General features: G+C 37.2%; 1 protein-coding gene across 5 annotated transcripts in view; it reads right to left on the minus strand.

Moving 5' to 3' along the window:
* Positions 1 to 2,649: 2,649 nt before the first annotated feature.
* The window catches only part of LOC126282259 (zinc transporter 1), a 268,171-nt gene continuing 246,500 nt past the window's right edge, over positions 2,650 to 24,320 (minus strand). For all 5 annotated transcript variants that reach the window (XM_049981856.1, XM_049981857.1, XM_049981860.1 and 2 more), the window contains one exon: positions 2,650 to 6,663. In XM_049981856.1, the coding sequence (XP_049837813.1) occupies positions 6,442 to 6,663 (222 nt within the window). In that variant the 3' untranslated portion in view covers positions 2,650 to 6,441. The remainder of the gene's footprint in view (positions 6,664 to 24,320) is intronic.

The following is a 24,320-nucleotide window of genomic DNA, read 5'->3' on the forward strand; positions in this document are numbered from 1 at the left end:
TGGACAAAACTGCAGCAGGCAATATGCAGGAAATGACCTGGGCTGCTCATAGAAGTCACGTTCCTTCTGGACAATAATACCTGCTCTTACACAATAAAACACAGGGGTTATTGCAAGTCAATACTACAGCCCCATATTAGTCTTGTGTGATTTTTAATTGTTTCAACACTTTTGAAGGTCAGATGGCAGCAAAGAAGTCATTCACTGGATGCCAAAGATGGCACAACAATGTTCATTCTCATTAAAGGATGCTATGTCAAATGATCGAATAAGTGTTTAAATTTACAAGGAGAGTAAGCTGAAAAGCAAAATTTCAAGTTGGGAGTCAGTATACTGATGTCACTACCCATATTCTAACCTTTTTTCTTTTTTAAATTATTGACTCATTCTTGGAAATTTGCGACAAGTTCCTATTGGACCAAACTGCTGAGGTCATCGGTCCATAGGCTTCAGGCCGTGCGGTGACTCATCTTTGTATGAAACTACTAAGTTGGTATGACAAATAATGTTTTCTTCACAAATTGTGTAGATATGGTTACAAAAGCATCCCCAAGAAACCTACAAAATTAATCATGGGTTAAACTGGATTTGGATTAATAACGTTGTATGTCAAGGGTGATGGAAAATGCAGGCTTAAATATTTTTAAGTGTGTGTGTGTGTGTGTGTGTGTGTGTGTGTGTGTGTGTGTGTGTGTGTGTACGCCCTCATTCAAAGGGATGTTGAATATCAGTCTTCTTATTGGAGATTATGAAGAACCTAAATATGGTAGTTAATAATGCATCTTGAAACTTGTATATGTCAAAAATCAGTGCCAAAATTTTTGTAACAAAAAAATATAACATTTATTATTATTATTATTATTATTATTACAATAATAATTAAACATCTGACATAAGTAGTGAAGCATACAGATAATGTAAATGCTTATACATATGATCTGTTTTTAAGGTCATCATTAACAGTAAACAATATTTATGTAATGTTTTAACAAAAATACTACATTCAATTGAGTATAGGTGAGATCCTAACTTTGGTCTTGTCATCAAATGTTTTAACTTAATAAACAAAAAAACAGCATAATCAGACTATTTTCTGCTTTTCACCAGCTTTCAACATCAAAAGTCTTGTTGCTATCCTTCCCTTGTCTAAGTAAGGCAATGAAGACAAGATTTTTTAAATGTCTGCCAGTTATGAATTTAAAAACCGAACTGCTGGAGATTCATCAGACTCATTTTATACAGATCATCTTGCCTGCTCCAATCAATCATCACACAAACAAGAAATTTCTATTAAGAAATCTTATAACCAGATGCTACAAATGCAGTGAATAAACAGTTCCACCTCACAAATGCACAGTTATGCGTACTTCAACAGTAACATACTGACAGTGGCATGAGAAAGAACCAAGGTAATACTTAGAAGATAAGCATGGGAAATCTCAGTTTCCACTGCTTTGTTTTTTCATTTTACTTTTTGTGAATGCAGTTCAGAAAGCTATTATTTCTCTGTGCAGTTCTCATTCACTGTTAATACAAATAATGGGAATGAAACTAAAAACATTGTTATGAAAATTATGTCAATATATGAGACACAGACAATCTGAAGATCTAAGTCTGAGAAGCAAAAAATATTAAAATCACAATGGTATATTTGAGTGACAGAATTATTATGCAATTTTTGTGCAATAAAAGATGACTACTGAAACTATCAACACATCAAGACAGCAGAGTGTCACTTAACCACTGCAGAACACCTACTTTTAAGTAATAACAAACATGTTACTGAAATATGGGGAAATGCAAGCTATAGTGCTTCAATAGATCACATATTTTGAAGGCTGTAAAGGCAACAAACATGAAGAATAAATCTATTTCTTTTAAATGGCCCTTTCACACGTAATTGATATGGCAAGAACCACAGAAGTTGGGGTACAAAGAGGTACAAAGAGGTACAAAGAGGTGGCAAGATGCAGAATGCCTCAGCCTCTATTCTTTATGGATCAAGTCCTATAAACTAAGTGTGGAGATAACTTTGGAGGCAAGATCTGGAGATAACTAAGGGGCAACACACGAGTTCTACAAAGCCATATCAGATCACAATTGTTGAAAATAGTGTGACATGGATGTACTTGGGGGGAAAAGGCACCATAACAAAGAATTTTACACCAGTAAAATTCAGCAAAGAAAAAATTGAAAGGCCAACAAGTTTCTAATCTATATGCATGCTGAGACAGAACACAGGTAAAATTTACATTTATTGGTGTTGTATTAAAAATTGCTTGTGAGGCTGACGTAATAAACTAATTGGAAAACTGTTGTCCCATGTTGCAAATCGTTAGGGTAACAGTGTAATGTGAACATTGAATTCTGTTTATCTGTTACATATACAGCACATCCAGTGCTGCCATTTGAGTGAGTAGTTTTGTACTTGACAAAATTACATAGGTCAACTGGGTACACTAAGTTACTATGGAAGCATAATTAATTGTCCTTCATCTATACATACTCTGTTACATCAGTGAAATAATGGACAGCAAAAGACTACAACTTACTGAACAAAAAGCAAGAGAAATCTAAAGTTTACAGTGCACACATTGTTACACCAAGTACACCAGGAAATGTGTTATAACCTAATCAATGATTCACACATTCAAACAGAACATTTTGAAGTTTTTATTTAAAGAAATCTTTTCTGTTCTGGTCAGATCAGTAACATCTATTAAACATAAAATAAATACATTTCTTCTCTTGTCAGAATACGTAACGGAGAGATCACCACCAAGCATGACACTTTACTAACACAGAACTCTTTTCAAAGTTCTTTGTCTTTCCGAGAAAAGTGGGAGCAAATGCGAAACAAGAAAAAAATATTGTGACACACACAACCAACTATTTCTTCTTACTGGGACAAACCTGAACACTATTCTTAGGTGTGAAGCTCACAAGAAAAGTTTTATGACCTCATTGTTAACAAATATCAAAATTTCACAGTTCTCTAAAATGCTTAATGTTGTGAAGTGCACATTATAAACATCAACAATTACTGAACATCCATCCCAACCTTATTGTAGAGGGATTTAATATCAGGATAAAAAAGTTTATTCAAAAATATCTTTATAAGACTACATGGACATCTGCAAGTAACTGAATTTTCAAACTGACCCACAGCATATTACATTATATGTAATAATAAATCACAGCCCAAGGTGTCTCAATGCAAACACTTGCATAGGTGTTCACAAAATTAACCACTTCTACATTTTAGATACAACTGTTACAATTTTCACATGCTAAACACATTAACAGTGATGAAATTATTAACAATATCTTCTGTGTGAAGGCAAATAGAAAAAAAACTTAACAGCTTGGGTATATATGAATTTCTTAAAACACCACATACAAACAGTTTGGAAGAGCAATGTACATATAGTTTTTGTATTGGTTTCTTCATTTTTATTTATACTTGGTCAAGAAGGAAAAAGTTCCTAACAAACACTTAACAAATAAATTCTAGTGGAGTTTTAATAACCATGCCAACACATGAAGCCAAAGTAAGTCTACAAAACTGTGTGTATTTGTGTTCACAAACATTTAACATAATGTTATTCAGTTTAAGACACAGATAATTGTAGTTATTCTTGAGCCAGAAATAAGAGGGGCACATGTTAAACTGATTTCTCAAATTTCCACTTAATTGTTTAAGGTGCTGCATTCAGCACTACAACTTTCTCATTCAAGTGCAGCATTGAATGTGTTTTTCAACTACACCAGGTATAGCAATCAGCACGTAGTAACTTATAAAATAACATAAATTATAAAATTATAGCAACATGAGATTGCCAACCTTAAACAGCAGGAAGTTGCAGTATTTTCTGTCTTCCCACAAGTCTGTTGAAATCAATTTTAACAATGATAGCCATAAAAATGCCACTTCTTGCACTACACTGACTTCATCTATGCCACACATACAACATAAATCCCAACATTCAATGTACTTTTATGCCAACCATGCATTTATTCTCAGTAAGTTCAATTTGGAAAGCCTTTACCATAAAAAAATCCCACATTCTAATTTGTTTTTGCTCTCGAAATAGTAAATAGTCACATTTGCTACAATATTTGCTTCTCAGTAATAAACATGTGTTTCAAACTTCACTGAAATCTTTATGACAACAGCACTACTGCAGTAATGCTGCTGTTCATTTCCTCCATTCCTTTGTTGCAAGAAAATCCTTCACCCCTCCCAAACCCCCCTAAAAACACTAATTCCCAACAAACTCTCAGTAGCATAGACAATGCAGTACATTCAAATATTTTTCTTACAATAATTAAGGCATGTAATCAAAACTGTTCACATGTTCTTTCACTACAAGACAGAGCATTGCATCTCTTATTTACAAGGATGTTAATGTCACTATAGTGAAGCAATATGTGTTGGAAGTATTCCTTAACGCTGTTCTCTCTTTCTGAGCGTTTCACAAGAAATCTGACAAACTCCTTTGTTGGACAACATGAACTACACTGAAGTTACGTACAACATGATAAAGTTTTTCAAGATACTCTAACAGTTAAGCCAATGAGGAACAACAAAAGAATATTATAATAATAATTTAAAAAGTCAGTCTGAGTACTTAGCATCAAAAAGTTCTTATAGATGACTTTTTTTGGGCCAACATTATTGTGCTTGACATACAAAGTACAATATGAGCAAGAGAGATTTAAAAACTTTCAAAGCTTCTGTTTATTTGTGATAGGACATCAAATGCTGAACAGATGGCTTTAGTTCTGTCTTTCATCAATGTGCACATATTTGTTAACATCTAATGAAGACAACTGCAAGTGACTCACACTGCTCAAACAGAATTCTGTTTCACAGAGAACTGCCTAGCAGTGCTTCACTACTCATGATATGTCATGCCACAATATTTCAACAAAAACTCCTGATAGCCATTTCTGTCCTGAGACTTAAGGAGTGCATTATGACTACATAAATGCTTTTTCCCTGCTTTTTCATATATTGTTACAACATTTATCTCCTCTAATTATTCCAGTAAAAACAAAAATCATATCATGAAATTATCCACGTTCTGCATCATCATTTTATTTTTCCTTACTGATAACAGCTTTTTCACAAGTAAGCTTCTTCAGAAGTAAATATGCTACTGCATAATACTGCTCTAGGAAGCCATAAGCAATCATTCAGGCCCTCTCTTTATTCCTTAAATTAGATGAAAAGAAAATAAGATGCTGTTCCACTGATAAATGATGGGAATGAAACTGGCATGTAATATAAGAGAAACATTTGTCTGGGATCTTTCACACAGGCAGCCTTACTAAACAATGTTAAGAAGATTGTGGAGCTAATACACAGCTTTATCATAAACAATCATTTTTAAATGCAAATATCAATGCGTGCTGTGGAATCCCTCATTTTTTTCCTATTTGACTCAACAGTATTTCCACACCGTGCTTTCAAACTATATACGTGTACACACATTGTCACTTCAGCTACTTGGTAACTACGTTCTGACCGGAATAGCTACCAGTGAAAAAAGAAATTAACTGCAAACTATATTATGTAGACAGCTTCTAAATTTGTTTTTCCTGTGATTATGTAACAATAAAAATCTTTTTTTTTACAAAAGCAGATCATCGTAATAGATTTTCCAAAGTGGAATTACCTTTCCGATTGTGTCATTATCTCTGGCATCATTTTATTAGGCTACTTATAAAAAGAACAACAACAGGAAAATTACGAGATACAAACCATAATTCTTTTCATGCTAGCAACAGAAAAAAAAAATTTTCAGCCACTAATACTGTTCAGTGTTCAATATTCACACATTTCCGCTACTTAAAAACCAAATTAGTTTGTGTTTTAACAGTTTTACTGCGGATCATTTTATTACTGGAATGGCAGTAAGTTAGTGATGTCTTGAGGATTTCCAAATGTTGCTCATCACACATTTTTTGCACACAAGATAGACCTCAGTAAGAAATAGTCTGCATCACTGTGCGTGCCCATTGTCTTACAAGAACATTTCATGCATGCTGTGTGTACATGTAAAGACATGAATGTCCTGGTGTACACACACACACACACACACACACACACACACACACACACAGGTATTACACAATGAGGCAATAAGCTTATATAAGCAGATTCTGTAACAGAGTACACTATTTGTGAGGCTGTACACAAAACCCAATTGCAAATACCAGATGTTCAGGCACTTTGAAAATGCTGGTGGGAGGAATGATGGCAACCTGATTAACCACACAGAAAGATGGCAACTTATGCATACAAGGTGCTCGCTAACCTGCAGTTGCCTAGAAGTGAGCCAATGAACAGTAATAAATATCTCGAGTCGCAGGAAGCGCGCGTATCACTCAGGCTCCTGTAGCCCCCTCTCAGCAAGAGGGTGCCTGTGGCCACTGTCAGACACGAGACTCTTGGCCAGGCTGTACTCCAGTCAGGGGCACCACTGCAGCACCCTGAGGGGAAGGTGATGGCAGCCCGGGAGCTGTGACTGGTACGCTGCCCAGCAGCCTACCGCTCTCCATCTCGCTCAGCTCTTGCTGCCTTGTACCCAAACTAGCTGCACTACTGCGCTGCCGGCACAAGTAAGGCGTGTCACCCGGGGATGGCGTCTCTCGTCCCTGCAGCGACAGTGGATCAGATGACACAACTTTACAGATTACAGTTGCCATTAACACGTGTTAACTGTTTTATTTGTGTGTGCTTCTGTAGTGGTATAAACATCCAACTGATGAACATTTCACAAAAAAAAACAAGTCATGAAAAAAAAGGGGATTTTTCCATTATGTGTAAGATCTGTGATATACACTACTTTACAGAACAGGAATCACATATTTTACAAAAAGAGGTGGTGGTCTCAGTACAAAATATACAGAACAGAATTTGTGCACATAATCTGAATATAATACTCTGGATATAGTGTGTTGCCACAGCTCGAGAGAGAGAGAGAGAGAGAGAGAGAGAGAGAGAGAGAGAGAGAGAGAGAGAGACAGACTTGTGGGGGAGGCACTGTGCATGCATGCGCATTGCAGAGGTGGGCAGAGGGAGGGGGAGGGGGGGGGCCTCAAGGGGTTGCACATTTTCTGTTGTTGTAATAGTATGGACATTTTTGTTAAATTTGTCTGTTATGCACAAATTATTTAAGCTTCTTTTATGATATGAAATAAATGTGTGCTGTTTTACATTTCACACAGTTCAGGTCATCACTAATAACCATTTAGCCTTTGCTTTATAATTGGATGCAGATGCACACAGTAGCACAAATCAGACTAACAACTTAATGCACTATATAAACAGCATGTAACTAGTATGTTAATATGCCTGTTATGCAAGCAAGTTTAAGCATGCACTTAAATCTGTGTAGAAAAATAAGCAGAAAATGAAGAGACTTGACTTCCATTCATCTACTTTACTAATTTACTCCAGTTATACTGAAAGATGTCAAATTATCTCCACATGCTGTGAGTTTAGCATGCAAAGAGATTGTACATTTCACTCATATTCTTCAAGACTACCTCTTTTGCATGCAAAGTCCGCCTCGCATGATCTGCAACCCACAGACGCTATTCTGTAACTAAAAAACAGCTACATTTTACAGTTACTTTAAAAAAAGCAAAAACAAAACCATCTGCAGTAGAACATTTAAGTTATGAATAGGTCATAATGAGACTAAGTGAAATAACTTTACCACATTCATATGAAGAGCAAAACATGCTAACAAAGATACTCGAATTTGTCATGTTCAACACTAACACTGCTAACACTTCCATGTACAATGAGACAAATGTGGCTGAAAAATTTACATGAATCAAGAGGACAAGAATATGTCTTTCTGAAAATGAACAAACAAATATGTACAATTACTTTCTCATAATAGCACAACTTAAAATCAGACAAAAATACAGTCTTTCAGTGCTTGTGGCCTAAAATGGAAGCCCAAGCAAGGTAGAATTTGACACTAAAATTGAACCTTTTCCTGCATGTAAAACATGCAGTGAGTGTGAGATCATGCTTTGAAACTAGTTGGTACAACTGATTACTATGACCTAGTGGAATGCTCAGAAATGTTGACTTCGCGTGTTGCATAAATAAATAGCTACTATGCACTAATGTGGTGAAGAGAGAAATGCTCCCACTGCAGCATGGGGCACAGCTGCTGGTCCAAGTTGGTGCCACACAAAATGGATGATGGTAAAAAAATGGAGCTCTGTAATAAAAAGTCAGTTTATGTCACAGACACGTAAGATCTTATTAGGTCAGATTACACTATATGTATCTTTACTTTTCACATTACGGCAACAAAGTTGTAATATTTTGTAAAGTGATGACCCTATCAAGAGTGTAGTTGATGATGTGAATATATTCGGCAGACACTGTCTCTGAATCGACACAATACAAATACAATTTTCATATCTGATTGGTCACCTACATAAAATATAAAAAATACTGAAACAGTCCTTGTATTACTCAGAGACATGCCACAAATATATGTGAATGACAGGTACAGAAGAAGGTATTTGTGTAACCTGTGGACTGTCTTCCTATAGTAATATGAAAATCCACTGAAACATGGATATAATGGAACCGATACTCGGAAGGTGGTCCTCCATAGGACAGTCATGTTGAATAAAGTAATGCTATAAATGGAAACATGTCAATGCATCTGTCTCATCACAGATGCCGAGTGGCAGTAGGTTACAGCCAGATACTGGCCAACGCTAAAACTACATATATGAAATCATTAACCATTACGAAGCTTTTTGAAAGAAGAAGTCTAGTGTGCTTTAGTGGACACACTCAAGAAGCACATATATACTGGAAAGCTTAACAACAGTTTTTGCTGCATCTGCACATTCAATGTGCATTGGTATCCAGAAACCAAATTAATGCTGCTCCTCTTGTATTTGATGGAGAAGAAGGGCATGATACATAAAACTGCCATATGTAAATGTTTGTTCCACTGTTTGAGTACAATTTATAAAGCAAGCGCATAAGAGGAATTTCATTTTCTAATATTACTTCTCCTGTACTTCTTAAAATAGGACAGGTTAGCTTATGAATGTTAAATCAAATTAATAAATGAAATACTTAAATGTTTAGTGTAAAATTACTGCAAAATGTTAGTATCCAGTAGCTTTGGTAGATGTGAGACGGGGAAATTTTGACATAAATTAAGCTGACTTATTTAATGTGCTTTATCATGCTTTTAGCCACCTTCCTTCATTATGTGACAAGTGGTGTGTCTGAAAAGTTTGGTGAATGGTGTCATATCTAAACAGCAACTTGGCGCACGTACGCATGGGTCTTCAGAGGCTTGAGGAGAACTGACATACAGCATGCACCGCATGTGACTGGCTGTGTAAATAGACTGTGGTCAGATGAACGTAGTCAGTGTGAGAGGAAATGTCACAGCACAATGGAGCAACGTATAAACATCAAGTTCTGCTACAAATTGTGGAAGACTGCACAAAGACACATGGAATTTTGGTGCATCTGTATGGGAGGGAATCCACGAGCAGAATGTGTGTTTACAAATGGTTTAAATGCTTCTGTGAAGGGAAGAAAACTACTGAGGATGAGCCACGTTCAGGTCAACTATCGACAAGCTGAACCCCAGAAAAGATCAAGAAGAATGCTGGCACGAGATCAGCAATTGATTCTCAGATTGACTGGAGGAATAGAGCATTAGCAAAGGTACATGGTGCACACCATCTGTGGTGATTTGGGTAAGTAGAAGATTGGCTGCCAATGTTGTGTCCCACAAGCACACAGACAAGCACAAAACAAAACGGATGGAAACTGCAGGCTATTTCATTCCCATGTGCGATCAGGATCCACTGTATCTGAACACCATCATCATGAGACCTGGTGCTACCTGTTCAATCTGGAATCAAAATGGCAATCCGTGTTCTTGAACACCCTCTGTGCTCCCCTGATCTGGCTCCTGTGGACTTCTAACTATTTCCCTGTATGAAAGTCGCCATGAAAGGTGAATGTTGTGACAACGTGTTTGCCATCAAAGACTGCACGACAGCTGTTCTGCGATCGATTTCACAGGAGGGCTTTGCTTATAGTTTCCAGAAGCAGTATGAACACTGTCAAAAGTGTGTTGTAGTGGGTGGTGTCTATTTTGAAGGGCAATAAAGAACATTTCTTTGTATCTTGTTTTGTTTGTTGTCTGATATTCACCGAACTTTTTAGGCACACTATGTATATGAGTTGTGAGGAGGGATGTCATCTTGTAATCTCTCTTTATATTACACTAATTATCCCTGCACAATTCTATGAGTGAATTACGTTTCCTACTTGAGCATCTATATACTCGCAGAATCGATGCGCAAAGTAGTACAGTACTATTACTATTCCATGAGCGCACAATTACTCTTTGTAATATTCTCTCTGGTGTGTTGAGTGGCCTTCTAGGGTCTTCTCTGTGCTAAATAGCCACATTGAATAATTGTAATTTTGTACCAAGATTACTGGAAGAAAGAGATTGAAAATATATTGTATGCTACTCAAGGAAATATATATTGAGCATTTACATCAAAGGTGTGTAAGGAATTCCATTATATATATATATGTGTTCTCTAATGGGAAATTTGCACAGAGGTGTCGTTTTGTTGGTAATCAGAAGGTAACTTCCAATGAATTGGTAATGAACTTGCAATTATTAGATCCACGAGCTCTATTATTCCATCGAATAATTAAACACTATCAAAGCAAACTTTCTGCTTGATCTGAGGTTTCCCAACTGACTAAGCAACACAAGAAAACACAAGACATTTTATTTACACAGGATTGCAGATCGCTTTTAATCATCGAGACTGTGGACAAGGAGAGTCATCGTCCGATTCTGATTAAACAAGTAGAGCTTAATTATAACTTTCTTGAGCGACTGTGATATGGCTGCTTATGAATGAGATCATTAATAAAATACTAATAACTAACTTTCCTCCTCACCAGCAACCAGTATAAACACAATATTAATTAAAATTATAATCTCTGTTGAGTATCCTTGTGCCCATGCACAAACCAGAATGTTTTCTGGGTGCTCAGAACCTGCACAAAAATGGGTAATAAATTAATTTGGGGAAAAATTCAAAGCTGTCAATTATGCTAATGTTGATGTCGCATTTGTGCTGCCCATTCAAGCACAGCCTGGCATGTCTCAGTCCTCCAGAAATAACGGAAAAGCCCTCAGCACTACTCTCTCACAGAAAGGTCATGAAAGTTTTTGATCATCCCACCCAATGGGCAACGGCCAGAAAAGGTTTACACCACCTGATTCATGTCAACAGATCTACAATCATTTAGTACCATTCTTTGTGGGGCAGCAAGTTTTAGTTAACACTTTTTATTACACAATGCAGCAGCATTTACAATTACAATTTACTTTGTTTATTTCTTTACTGTAGTTTGTTTTTGTAATGCATAAATTCATTGTTCACCCAAAAAAGAAGAAAAATGATTTGGCTATGACATATGCAGATGTTGCTTCACATGGCTCCAATCCAATTGCTGTACTGAATGAAACAAAGAAACCCGGTCATGGTGGTGGTGGTAGTGGTGGTCTTTCTTATCAAAAATTTGGGAAGACAAATACAAGTGGATGTCATACAATAAGAAGTGCAGTAAAGTGTTTTGTGGCTGTATGTATGGAAATGAGTTCCTGTAGTGGACCTTTTGTGAAGAAAACTAAACAATATGAAGACATGATAAAAGCATTCACTTAAAGTAGGATTTTTCTTCTTGGAACAAAGTGTTAGAAAGGTTTACTTGTCATGAAAAGTCAAATCATCATATATCTTGCTGTAGTAGGAAACTGCAACTGATAAAGGTATGAATGTGCAGTGTTTAATGTTTAAAAGGAAGATGGGAGAAATAAAATCTCCAAGAGTAGTTCTGTAATGGATTGTTAGAGTTAGTTGCTGAAGGCAACTGATAACTGTTCTCTTTGCTTCAGTGTACAAATTACAGATTGCATTCACACAACATAAGTGGGATGTGTACACACACACACAGAGAGAGAGAAAGAGAGAGAGAGAGAGAGAGAGAGAGAGAGAGAACCACGCATTTCCCAGTTAAAAATAAAAATACATATTTCCCAGGTGAAAACACGTAATACCTCAGTGAAAACACTTTTTTTGCATGTTAAGTGACAGTATACTTTCCCTCGAAGCTATAGAACCTGTCAATCTGTTGAATGGTAAAGGTTCTATACATTGGCATAGAACTTCTCAGTACTACAGAAAATAAAAACCAGCAAAAAAAGTGTGTTTTGGAAAGATCTTTGATGCACAAAAACATGTACACTGCATATTTTCATATTACAAAACTATAAATGCAAATTCCACCAAATACAGTACAACAGCTTCCAAAGCACTGAAATTGAGACTGTGATGTGCTTTTGTCAGCTGATCAATGTTCAGGTCACATGATCTCACCAGCCAATGGGAGCAGACACTCAGAGTGCAGGACATGTGATGCAGTCTGCTAATATTACCATTACGTAGCGCAAATACACAAATAGGAGAAGTTAATGTTTTAAATTACTACATATACAGCATAGCTATAGCTAAGCTTCCACATACAGTATTGGTCTTTTTAGCATGTTAGCCTTTAAGATACATAAAACACAAAGGTGCCAGTAAAGTTTTAAATAATGGCATAAATGGCTGGTGTTATGGACCCGAAATTTTTCTGTGTAACTGGACCTCAAAGGGTTAAGTTTTGAATGAGACACAAATGATTGTGATTTAAGCAATTCATCACACATTCTCACACATAACAGTTCATCTTGCATAAAAGCAATTTTACTTTGAAAGTAATGCTGCTCAGCCAACCATTCACAATATTTTCCCATGACCTGTTACAAACAAACAGTTGTGATGTCCTGCTCATCAAAAGCAGTTTTTTTGTTATGAGATATTGCATAGTCTTCATCCAAAAGCATTACTCATCCTATAGCTCTTCGGCCTTTTAGCTCTGTCAGAACAAGTTCACTGATAAACTACCTTCCAGAATTATCAACAGTTAAGTTTCTTAAATTTTCTGTGCTGTTTTGAATTTATCTTCATCACTACACTTCTTATCAAAATTTTAGAGCCAGATGAAGTTTTGAAAGCTTTACTGCAAAATTCCTCCCTAAAGCTCCAAAAAGCCATGGGCTATATTAATATTTATAGTGTATGAAATATTGTGACACTATTTAGAACTGATGGAAGTTTAGATGAATTATTGAACTCTTACTTGGAACTGAGCAAAAAAATTTTGATGTGCAAGAGTTAACAGTTCAATAAGTTTGAAGATTTCTTGAAAACTTTATGACTGTACTCTACCCAATGCTTTTACCAGTCCCTGTTGTTATTACGAGACAATTTATTTTGAAATTTTAGAAATTGTGGTTCAGTGTTTCGAGGAGCGATTTTCCATAGCTGCTATGATTAACTTAAAAGAAATAGCAACATTTCTTATTTCCAAAACTAAATATTGCAGTTATGTAAAAGAATTTTATATTGATGTCTTACTCACAAATATTAAAATTGCCCAGAAATATTTTTTTTACATGTGTGTAAATGTAAAAATTATTTTATTGGACATTCAGAAGATTTAAAACACTTCTTTTCCTCAAATACGTAAGTTAGCAAATTGATTCCAGAGGTGATGAAATTGATAAAGATTACTTTAATTATACCAGTTTCTACATGTACAGCAGAACATTCATTCTGCACCCTTAGAAGACTTAAGACTTACCTGAGCAACACCATGATGCAAGATAAATTGAGCAGCAACGCTATCGTGCATGTCCATAAATAAGATGTGAAAGCTGAGCTTGACACTGAGGAAAACATTTTCATCAAACCATCCACTATTTGTAAGAAGACATTCTTTATGAGTGTGAATTAGAAATTACAGACATCGTTGAAAATAAAATTATTGTATGTTGATGGTGGTTTACTTTTTGTATTAATTATTAGTGTGGAAAACAGTCCCCTCTGTAGTCAAGTTTGCTAAAGCCCGCATGTGCGGTAGTGCTTGATTAAGAGATAAGCCACTTCAGCTCCTAGTGGTCGATCAATTTTTCACTGTCAGTGTTTCACCAGGAAGAGGAGGAGACATGGTGATGTACAGTTTCTGATCACCAGTCTTTATGCCAATGTCCTGGGTTAAATTCCAGTGTCTCACGAAATGAAGCCAAGTGACACTGCTGATGGTGATCCGTCTGTTGGATGGAGATGTTATGCTTGGTGGCCCCTTAGGTGCTTTTTGGAAGAAGTACGCCATGTGTAGGCACCAAGTTTGACCCTCTCCCTTCTCCCATCAATCTCCAATTTGAACAAGACACTACACTCTCCATACACCCATTATACTGACTACACTTAACACACACACTTCCACACACAGACGTCCTTCTTTATAAAGGGAAGGTGCCTGCAGGCATGGAGCATATTTCCAACTAGGTGGCTGAATCTTCTCTTAGGGGGTCTCCCAGCCACTCCTGTCATACGGCATTTCAATTTAGTGTGGAAAAATAATCTAATAAATAATTGTTTGCTTACCTTTATCAAGCACTGCTTATTCAAATATACCTGAAACTGTATTTCCAAGAGGCTTAGTTTTCAACATTTGTGAACTCTGATTCTGAGCACCGGCAGTGATTTTTCACAAGCTGGAACCCCTGGTTGTGAGCCAACCGAACACTGCACGACCAAACTTACATTCTGGTAACCCCCCCCCCCCCCCCCCCCCACACACACACACCTTGTAACTACAGTGGCTAACACAATGTAGATAGGCAGATGTGCGTGAGCATGTCCCAGCACATTAAAGGATTTCATTCAAAGGCCAGCATAGTTTTAATTCTTTTTGGGTGCCTGTCGATAATTCAATGCATCTGGTATTCATGAGTGGAATTGTTTACTCCTGTACTATTAATTTTATGCTCAGACATTCAGCTGTCACCGCAAGACAGCCTGAGAAGCCACATGCTTTTTTGTTTCTACTCTATTACTGAACCTGATGCCATAAATTTTTCATTTCAATAGTACGGTGTGTTGTTGTTGGAGAGTTCTAATCATGAAATATCTTCCACTGAGTAGCAGCCTACTTTCCTAGCTTATTTCCCAGAGTATGAGAGTACTTCTCCAGATCTCAGTCAATACACTGATGGGTTGTGATATGAGGATCTCAGTCAGTAAAACATCAGTGCTTACCACAGTCCTCGATCTGAACACTGCTTGAGGTCAGATCCCATACTTTACTTAAATAGAAACTCGTACTCTTGCCTAGTACAACAAGACTGTCACATGTTCCTTTTTGATGCTGCTTTATTACAAAGTTGTTGTCACAGTTTAAATTACACAATGTATTTAACACAATTGCAAAGAAGATGCCCATGCAACAATCTAACAGGAAAAGAATGTTCAAAGATATTAGTCAAATCAAAGATAACTCAGCAAAATCAGATTTTGAGAACACTATCATCCGCACATAAATTATGATGCCACCATGGGTAACATACCAAGCCAACGACTCCTTTGACTATAATCTAAACAGATGAGATGAAGCTCTACATTAGAGTAACAGCCGGACAAATAGGAGTTCACAGTCAAGTAAATCTTGTGATACAGCTTTGTTCAAAGTGCAAATAAAGGATCAGTCAAATAAGATTTCCAGATAGCAGAACCTAAGGAAGAAACAGAGACAGACGGACTATAAAGGGCAAAATGCTAAAGGTCCATATAAACTTGTGAGCAATATGCTAGCTAGTAGTAATGAGCCACTCAGGGGCTCAATTGGGGCAGGATAGGGTGGAGGGAAAGAGGGTAAACTGTTGCTTTTATCCACAAAAGATGTTCAGAAATTTCCAGTGGATGCTCATATCCCAAATTTTCTTGGCTGAGGACAAATACTTCAGCATCATCAATAATCTTACTCTGTGGGTGATAGTGCTGCACAGGACTTGCCACTTGTCAGATTAGGTCTAGAATAGCATTTACTTCACAAGCTCCTGGAACATGTCTCCCATGCATGTTTGTGACTGCTGCCTTTGTACCCACTATTTACTCACTAGCCCAAATCCAAGGCCAATATGTATACTATTATATTACATAGTGGCAGCTGGTAATCATGTGCTAATGTGCTACAGCACACTGTAGCTACAGTTCTAAATTAATGCCACATCTCTTGAAATGAAAGCCAAATGCATGCTGGTATGCAAATAAAATGGACAAAAACATGTTTTGTAGCATTCTCTTTGTGATAACGAGCAACTTGTGTCAAGTGCTGAAAGAATGGCCAGCTGGGCTACAATCAACGCAGAAAAGGGATGCAGCTGTGCTCTGATGTGTTCTCATCCCTTCTAGCGCAGAGTGCTACATTGCTCACAGCACTGGATCAGTATTTGTGTATAACCTATTGTGGAAGCGCACAGCATGAGGGGCTTTCCCAACAGTGGCTGCATTAATGACACTATGGGTGAAAGGTTAGCAACAGTGACTGGTTCTATTACCACTGCAACCAACACACTTTTTTCTATTTTACTTTATTGCTCACAATGTTAAACAATTAACTGTAAAATTTAAATATATTTAAACAGTTCAGTTTACATACTACCCTTGTAAGTCAAAAGGCTACAGGCCACCAAATTGTAAAACATTGGTAAAATTTTGCATAAGCCACCACTGATAATAGAAATGAGAGTTATTGATGAAAACAACAATTTCATTAATATTGATGCTTCTGATGACTCTGATTAGCATGTTTATCTTTAATTTTACTGTCTTAGTTTATATGCACATTAGTCTTCCACTCAGCTGTTTGCCACTGGCACTGTGACTTCTATTCTCGAATCCTTGTTCACAGTCATATATCCTACTTTTTTATATAAAAGTATCTACATACTGAACACTGACTTGTGTTAAAGATTTGTTACAGTTTCACTCCCACTGACCATCAGAAATGAGTAACATCTTGTTCCCCTGCCGCCCATACTGAGCATGGCACAACCATGTATTACGCATTACTTTGCTCGTGCACACTACACTATTATCATAACACCTTTTATGGTTGGTTGTTTTATTTGGGGGAGGGGACCAAGCAGCAAGCTCATCGATCCCATCAGATTAGGAAAGAGTCATTCGTGCCCTTTCAAAGGGACCATCCTGGTATTTGCCAGAAGTAATTTAGGGAAATTACAAAAAACCTAAATCAGGATGTCCACACATGGGTTTGAATCATCGTCCTCCCAAATGCAAGTCCAGTGTGCTAGCCACTATGCCACCTCGCTTGGTACCTTTTATGGTGTTTCGTTGAATAATAATTGTTGGTCATACAATAAAGTATTTCAATGGTATACATCTCCATTAATGACTAACTCTTGTATGTAACTATTCGAACTATGTCTGTAACTTATCTTTTTTTCAGGCTATTCATGGAAACTTCTTTTCTGAAATTTTGTAGTAATTCCTGATGAGGCAGTTAAAATCTTTCACCGATATCTACATCTATTTACATCCACACAAACATTCTACACGAACAACTCTGCACAGTATTACATCTTAAAGTTTCTTGCCTTTGTAACCATGTACGGACCACAGAAAGAATGAATGCTTAAATGTCACTGTGTGCTGTTAATTCACGTACTTTTGTCTTAAAGATAATCATAGAGGTAATACCTAGGTGATGAAGAATGTGTGTAGATTCTTAACTTAAAATTGGTTTTCAAAATTTTGTTGAGAGGCTGCTGATTTGAGTCAATCTTTAAGTGTCTGCCAATTCAGATTTCTCAACATTTCCACGAAGCTTTCTTACTGAGTCGAGCAAACCTGTAACCACTGATGTTGTCCTCCTTTGTGTATATTCAATACTTGCTGCTAGTCATATCTGGTATGGGTCCTACACACTTGAGCAATATTCTAAGATCATACACACAAATGATTAGTTAGTTGTCTCCTTTGTAGACTCTGTTGAAGTGAAGTTGCCATATGCTTCACTTAAGGATGAGCCTACATCATTATTCCACTTCATATTCCTACAAATTTATACCCAGGTATTTGCAGAAGTTGACACATTGTAATTGTGTATCATTAATATTGGAGTATCAGGATACTACATCTGATGAAGAGCATTATTTTACAATGGCGTACATTTATGGCAAGTTGCCAATCTCTGCATCACTTTGGAATGTTATTAAGATCTGACTGGATGTTTCTGCAGATTTTTTTTAGGCAGAACTTCATTATAGATAACTTCAGAAAGTATAAAGTTGCTGTTAATATTGCTTGCTACGACTATACAACATTAAACTTTCTGCTGATACAAATGTGTTCTCTGCATTCAATGCTGAAGATGGTTTTTATTATGGCTCTATTCCTCAGCAGGTGTTTGCGCTTGTGCTAAGTGATGGTGTCCCACCGATTTGAAATACTTATCATCCGATTTCCTGAAAACTATTAGGTAAGGGAAATTTGTTTTTGCAGATCTTATCACCTGATAGTGTCATTAGATAAAGAAATTAATTTCTTCTTGTTATACATCATGCTTACACTCTGCTGCATCAAATTAAGTAAAACGTTCCATGCAATTTTAAACAGTTTGCAGAGACAAAAATGAACTACATAATCTTTGTATATGGTTGATTTTAGCTCATACATTGCAGTAAATGAAATTTAGGTAAGGTATTGAAATTTCATATAAAATTTCAAGCAGAACAATATTTCATTTCAGTCTCGAGTTATTGGCTTTTATATTCGGCAGACAGACATACACGAGGTGGCCATCCGTGCACTTCACGATTCATCATAGGTCAAATGATTCAAGATATCAAAATGAGCTTTTTTTTTGCAAATTATAACACACAATGAGGCAAATATGTTGTATGATAAATACTCAAAACTTTTTTATTCACTAAGATATTGAAGTTAACTCACATCCACAGCAGTGAGAGGTTGGTGGCTCAGGACACACATACACCAGGGTGTATACACAGGCAAGACAAAAAAATTCCCGAATTTCCCGGCTAAAGATGCACTTTTTATCGGGTGAAAATACACTTTTCCATGGACAAATTTCACTTCTTTTCAGGTGAAAACACGCTTTTTCCCAGCTGAAAGAACACTTTTTCCATGTTAAGTAACAATATACTATCCCCTGGAGTTATAAAACATATCAATTCTTTGAATAGTCAAGGTTTTATTCACCAGAACAGAAGTTCCGGACACATTAGCAAACAAAACCCACCAAAAAATAAGACGGTTTTGCAAAGATCTTCGATGAGCGGTTTGTATTACAAAAGTGTAAATACAAATTCCACCAAATACAGCACGTCAGCTTCTGAAGCACTGACATCAAGATTCCAACGCACTTTTGTAAGCCAATTACAGCTCATGACACATGATCTCGCAAGTCAATGACAGCAAACATTCAGAACACAAGACAAGTGATGTAGTTAGGCAATAGCAACATCACTGTGAAGAAGTGTGAATGCATAAATAAGAAATGAAGTTAATGGTTTAAATTAATGTACATACAGTATAACTACTAGAAAAGCTAAGCTGAAAATATGATGTTGACCGTCAAAAAGTTTTTGCTGTTTTTATTCCAACGATGTGGTTACGCAGGATCCTAAGAGCACACCTTAAATTGCAACAGCTGAATATTTATACGAGCATGATTATAAATTTCACTGCTGCAAACAGAATATTTTGAAGTTTCCCTGGATGAATACATGACCGTTCAGTACTTACTTTTCCACAAAATAGAAAAGCCAATTACGTATGAAATTGCTAAAGAACTCACTTAGCACTTTTTTATACGGATAATTATACTTTTTCCATCGTTACTGTATAATTTGTAATCTTTGAAAGAATTAAAATAAATATAAGAACTAACCTTGAAATGTTCTCTGTTTTGTGTGTGTGTGTTACCTTTCTGATACATCGAACACACAAGCGCCGATAAAATTTAACAGCACAAATGATTGGTTTTTTTCTAAGTGGCTGGTCCTCAGTGTTAAGTTTAAAAGAGTCTAACATTATGTGGTTTAAGAAATTCTTAGTACATTGTCACAAGAAACATAATTCACTTTCCGTAAAAGGAAAATTAGTTTTAAGTACCACTTCTCAACCCAACATTCGCAATATTTTCCCATAACCTATTATAAAAGTAAACAGTTGTGACGTCGTGCTCATCGAACCCAGTTTGTTGTAATGTATAGTCTTCCTCACACTCATCGAAATGGTGCTCACGAGAAAGACTCATCAAAAGTAATTTGTTGTTACGAATTACTGCACAGTCTTTGACACATGTTGCTGTTGGCAGACACTTACGTGTGCACTGTTTTGTTGGTGTAAATGACGCATTTTCTATGAAACTGGGATTTTTTATTGATGTTATTCTCTCATTTATATTTTAGTGCTGCAGTATTATTCTGAAGTAACGAGCTAAAGTAAAATTCTTTGTTAGAATATCAGTTATTATCAGTAAAAATTACAAAAATTTAACTGAAAACTAAAACAAGGTAAAATTTCTGGAATTCTAAGAAATTCCTGCTTTTTCCCATATTTCTCCTGGATGAACTGGGATTTTTTATTGATGTTATTCTCTCATTTATATTTTAGTGCTGCAGTATTATTCTGAAGTAACGAGCTAAAGTAAAATTCTTTGTTAGAATATCAGTTATTATCAGTAAAAATTACAAAAATTTAACTGAAAACTAAAACAAGGTAAAATTTCTGGAATTCTAAGAAATTCCTGCTTTTTCCCATATTTCTCCTGGATGAAAACATTCCCGGATTCTTCCCGGTTTCTTCCCAGATTTCCCAGTTTTCCCAGTGTGTATACACTGGTTCCCAAATCACTATTCCCCCGCCCTTTGTCTAATTCACGATATCATCATACAAACTGTCAATAAATGTCCACATGATCATGTTCCACACAGAAGGTGGCATTCCGATCAATGGACAACAATGCCAGCAATGACGTCAGGGCACCCATCAAACGGGGTAGAGTTTGTCGGGCAGTCCCATATCCATAATCACTGTGTACACAGATGTCACAGATGGTGCAGAAAGTCACAGAGGAGACACCTGCCAGACACTCTGCAGTGGAGAGACATAGGAGGAATAGAAGCAGGACAAGCACAAACTCACGCGGCCCAATGGCTTAAAATGAATCGTTCTGTTGTTTCTCAGATGTGGTGATAGCTTAGAGAGAGGCTGAAACTGTATCCCAAAGACCATGGCAGGGCCGACTATTTGTAACATCCGAAAGAGGAGAGACTATTTGGCTGTAAGGAAACAGTGGTATTGCCTTAGCACTGCATGGCAACTGGCATCTGACCTCACAGCATCCATTGGACGTGTTGTATAGAGGCAAATGGTGTAAAGAAGGCTTTGGAAGAGTGGCCTTTATTGTTGCTAACTTGCTGCATGTACACCTCTGACACGCCTTCACAGAAGGAAGAATCTAACAGTGGAGTCAACAACATTCCACCTGGACGACTGAGCAGTGGGCCAATGTCCTTTTCACAGATGAGTCAGGAATTGGTCTGGAGAGTAAGTCTCGATGGATTCACCTCTGGAGGGAATGTGGAACATGACTTTAGGACCCAAATAATGAGGAAAGAGACCATATCGAGGAGGATCCACAACGTTGTAGCAGGGATTATGTTGACCACTCTAACAGCTCTTCATGAAATTGTACGGGTGAATCGAAAAAATTTAACTGCTGTCAGTATCATGATGAGATCTTGGGACCTCGTGTGGTTGTTGCGAGGTGCTGTGGACCCATACTTTGTACTGATGGACAATAATGCTCAGCCTCACAGAGCACAGGTGGTTGGTGTTTTCTTGGAAATGGAAGATATTGCACACATGGCATGGCCTGTTCACTCTTCTGACTGAGATAATATGCTGTGTCCTGCCTACCACGAAGTATTCAAACAAATTACAAATTAGCATTATTTCACGGCAATGTATTTGCTAACGTTATTCCAGTCATAATTTTGATAACTGAATGGAAAACAGATATCAAGTTTAGTCTATGGATTCACTACTCTGTGTGGGTTGTTTCAGTTGTTAACAGAATGAAACAAACTTCACAGCCTCTGTTAGCTTTTGGATAACGACATTTTGCTTCTGCATAACAGGTTTTGTATACTTTACAGCTAATCTATGAAATCACCATACACACTTGAATTTCTGTCAGTACAGAACAATATATCTATCTCAATTAACACAAGGATTCAGGGACAATGTGGCCTTGGTGCAATTTTCTTCTGTTAAGAACAGACAACAAGTAACATGGTGGACTGCATATGATGACTTACCGGCTCTAGTGGGAAGCCTGAAATCAGTTCTGAGATATAAGTGGTTATGAAGATGTTTCCATTTGACGGTGTTGGTGCAGTGTATAAGCAACATAGTGTGACTCCGATGTGGGTATATAAGCACCGACATGTAGTCAAGGGATTAGTGATGCATTCGTGTCTTTATGACTTGCATGCAATAAATTTAGTAGCTTTAAGTATGGTTACATTATGTCCAAACAGAACCAACATGCTTTTATTCTTTCCGTGACTGCCGAAAGACAAACACTGGCAGGCATTAATTGGGGAATGAAGAATGTATAAGGGGCAGTATATTTGTCGAAAACCATCATTGTAAAATGGTGTGTGACATGGGTTGCTGCTGTTTCATGATAATGCACATCCCCACACCAGTGTCATAATGCAGATGTTATGTCAACTCAAGTTGGGACACTAGCACCTGCCCTATAGTCCTAATCTCTCTCCATGTGATCATCACACCTTCAGTCCCTTAAAACAGGCTTTAAAGGTTTGAAAATTCCTGTCAGACACAGGTGTATCACAGGTGGTGACAGACTTCTTCACACAGCAGGATAAAGTGTTTCTCCAAAGGGGTATCTTCAACCTATTGCCCCAGTGAGATGACTGCCTCAATGCTCATGGTGATTTTGCCTGACTGGCATATTAATTCTGGACTGTATGGCCTCTGAATAGAAACTTTTTGACTGCCCCTTACATGAAAAAGAGTGTTTGCAAAAGAGAATTACATTTTAGTGACATCATTAAACATTTCACTGCTGTGGACATGTGTATACATTCTGCTCTGCCATTCTCCAAGTGGTGTGGACACTTATGTGTGTGCCACTTGAGTTTTCCTACAGAGCTATTAGCGTTTGTATGCATCTGAACAGCCAACCTCCCACTGCTGTATAAGAGTTACTTCCATATCTTGGTGAATGAAAAAGTTTTGGTATTTATCTAACAATGTATGTGCATCTTTGCATGTCACCATTTACAAAAAACTTTGTTTTGATATTCTGAACAGTTTATGAAACATGACAATTGTTATGACCACATAATCCCAATTCACAGGACAGAAATGAGCGGGCCATGCGTGACCGTCCATCTGATATCAAAAATCAGTAACCTGAGAATGAAATGCGGTAAACTTCTGCTCTGAATTTTAAATAATACTTTGATATCTTATGTTCATTTTTATACATTGCACTGCACAAGCTGCAATCAACCATATACAACGTTTATGCAAAGTTGTGCTACATCTGTGAACTCCTTAAAACAGCATCCAATGTTTTACTTAATTTGATGTAGTGCAGTAACTATGATCAATAATGAAAAGAAATTCAGTTCTTTGTCAAGCGAAAACATCAGTCTGGAAGATGGGCAAAATCACTTTTTTCCAGCCAATAGTTGTCTTAAAATGAAACGATAAATATTTAATAGTTGCCAGAATGCTATCCCTCTGCACATAGGCATCCGCATTTGGCAAGCAGTACAGCTACAACAAAGTCATGCTCAGCACAGAATGCAGGAGCACATCTGCGGCAGCAGAAAGAGTTAAATATTTGAACACTGCCTTAGAAGTCTGTCTCTGTCTCTCTCTCTGTCTCTCTTTCTCTCTGTCTGTGTGTGTGTGGGAGGGAGGGAGGGAGGGGGGGGGAGAGGGAGAGGGAGGGGGGGAGAGGGGGGGAGAGAGGGGGAGAGAGAGAGAGAGAGAGAGAGAGAGAGAGAGAGAGAGAGAGAGAGAGAGAGAGGGGGGGGGGGGGGGGGGAGAAGAGGGAGGGGGGGGGGACAGTAGACAATGCACAGAGGAGAATAACTTGAACACCATCTCTCTTTAATACAAGTCCAGTCTCTTAATAATGGGGCCACATAACTTGGTGGTACAGCTTTCACCAGAAAAGAGAACTTGATCATGTCATGCTGGTATGAAATGCTTTAATGGCAACTTCA

The sequence above is a fragment of the Schistocerca gregaria genome, chromosome 7 (assembly GCF_023897955.1).
Source record: "Schistocerca gregaria isolate iqSchGreg1 chromosome 7, iqSchGreg1.2, whole genome shotgun sequence".
NCBI lineage: Eukaryota > Metazoa > Arthropoda > Insecta > Orthoptera > Acrididae > Schistocerca > Schistocerca gregaria.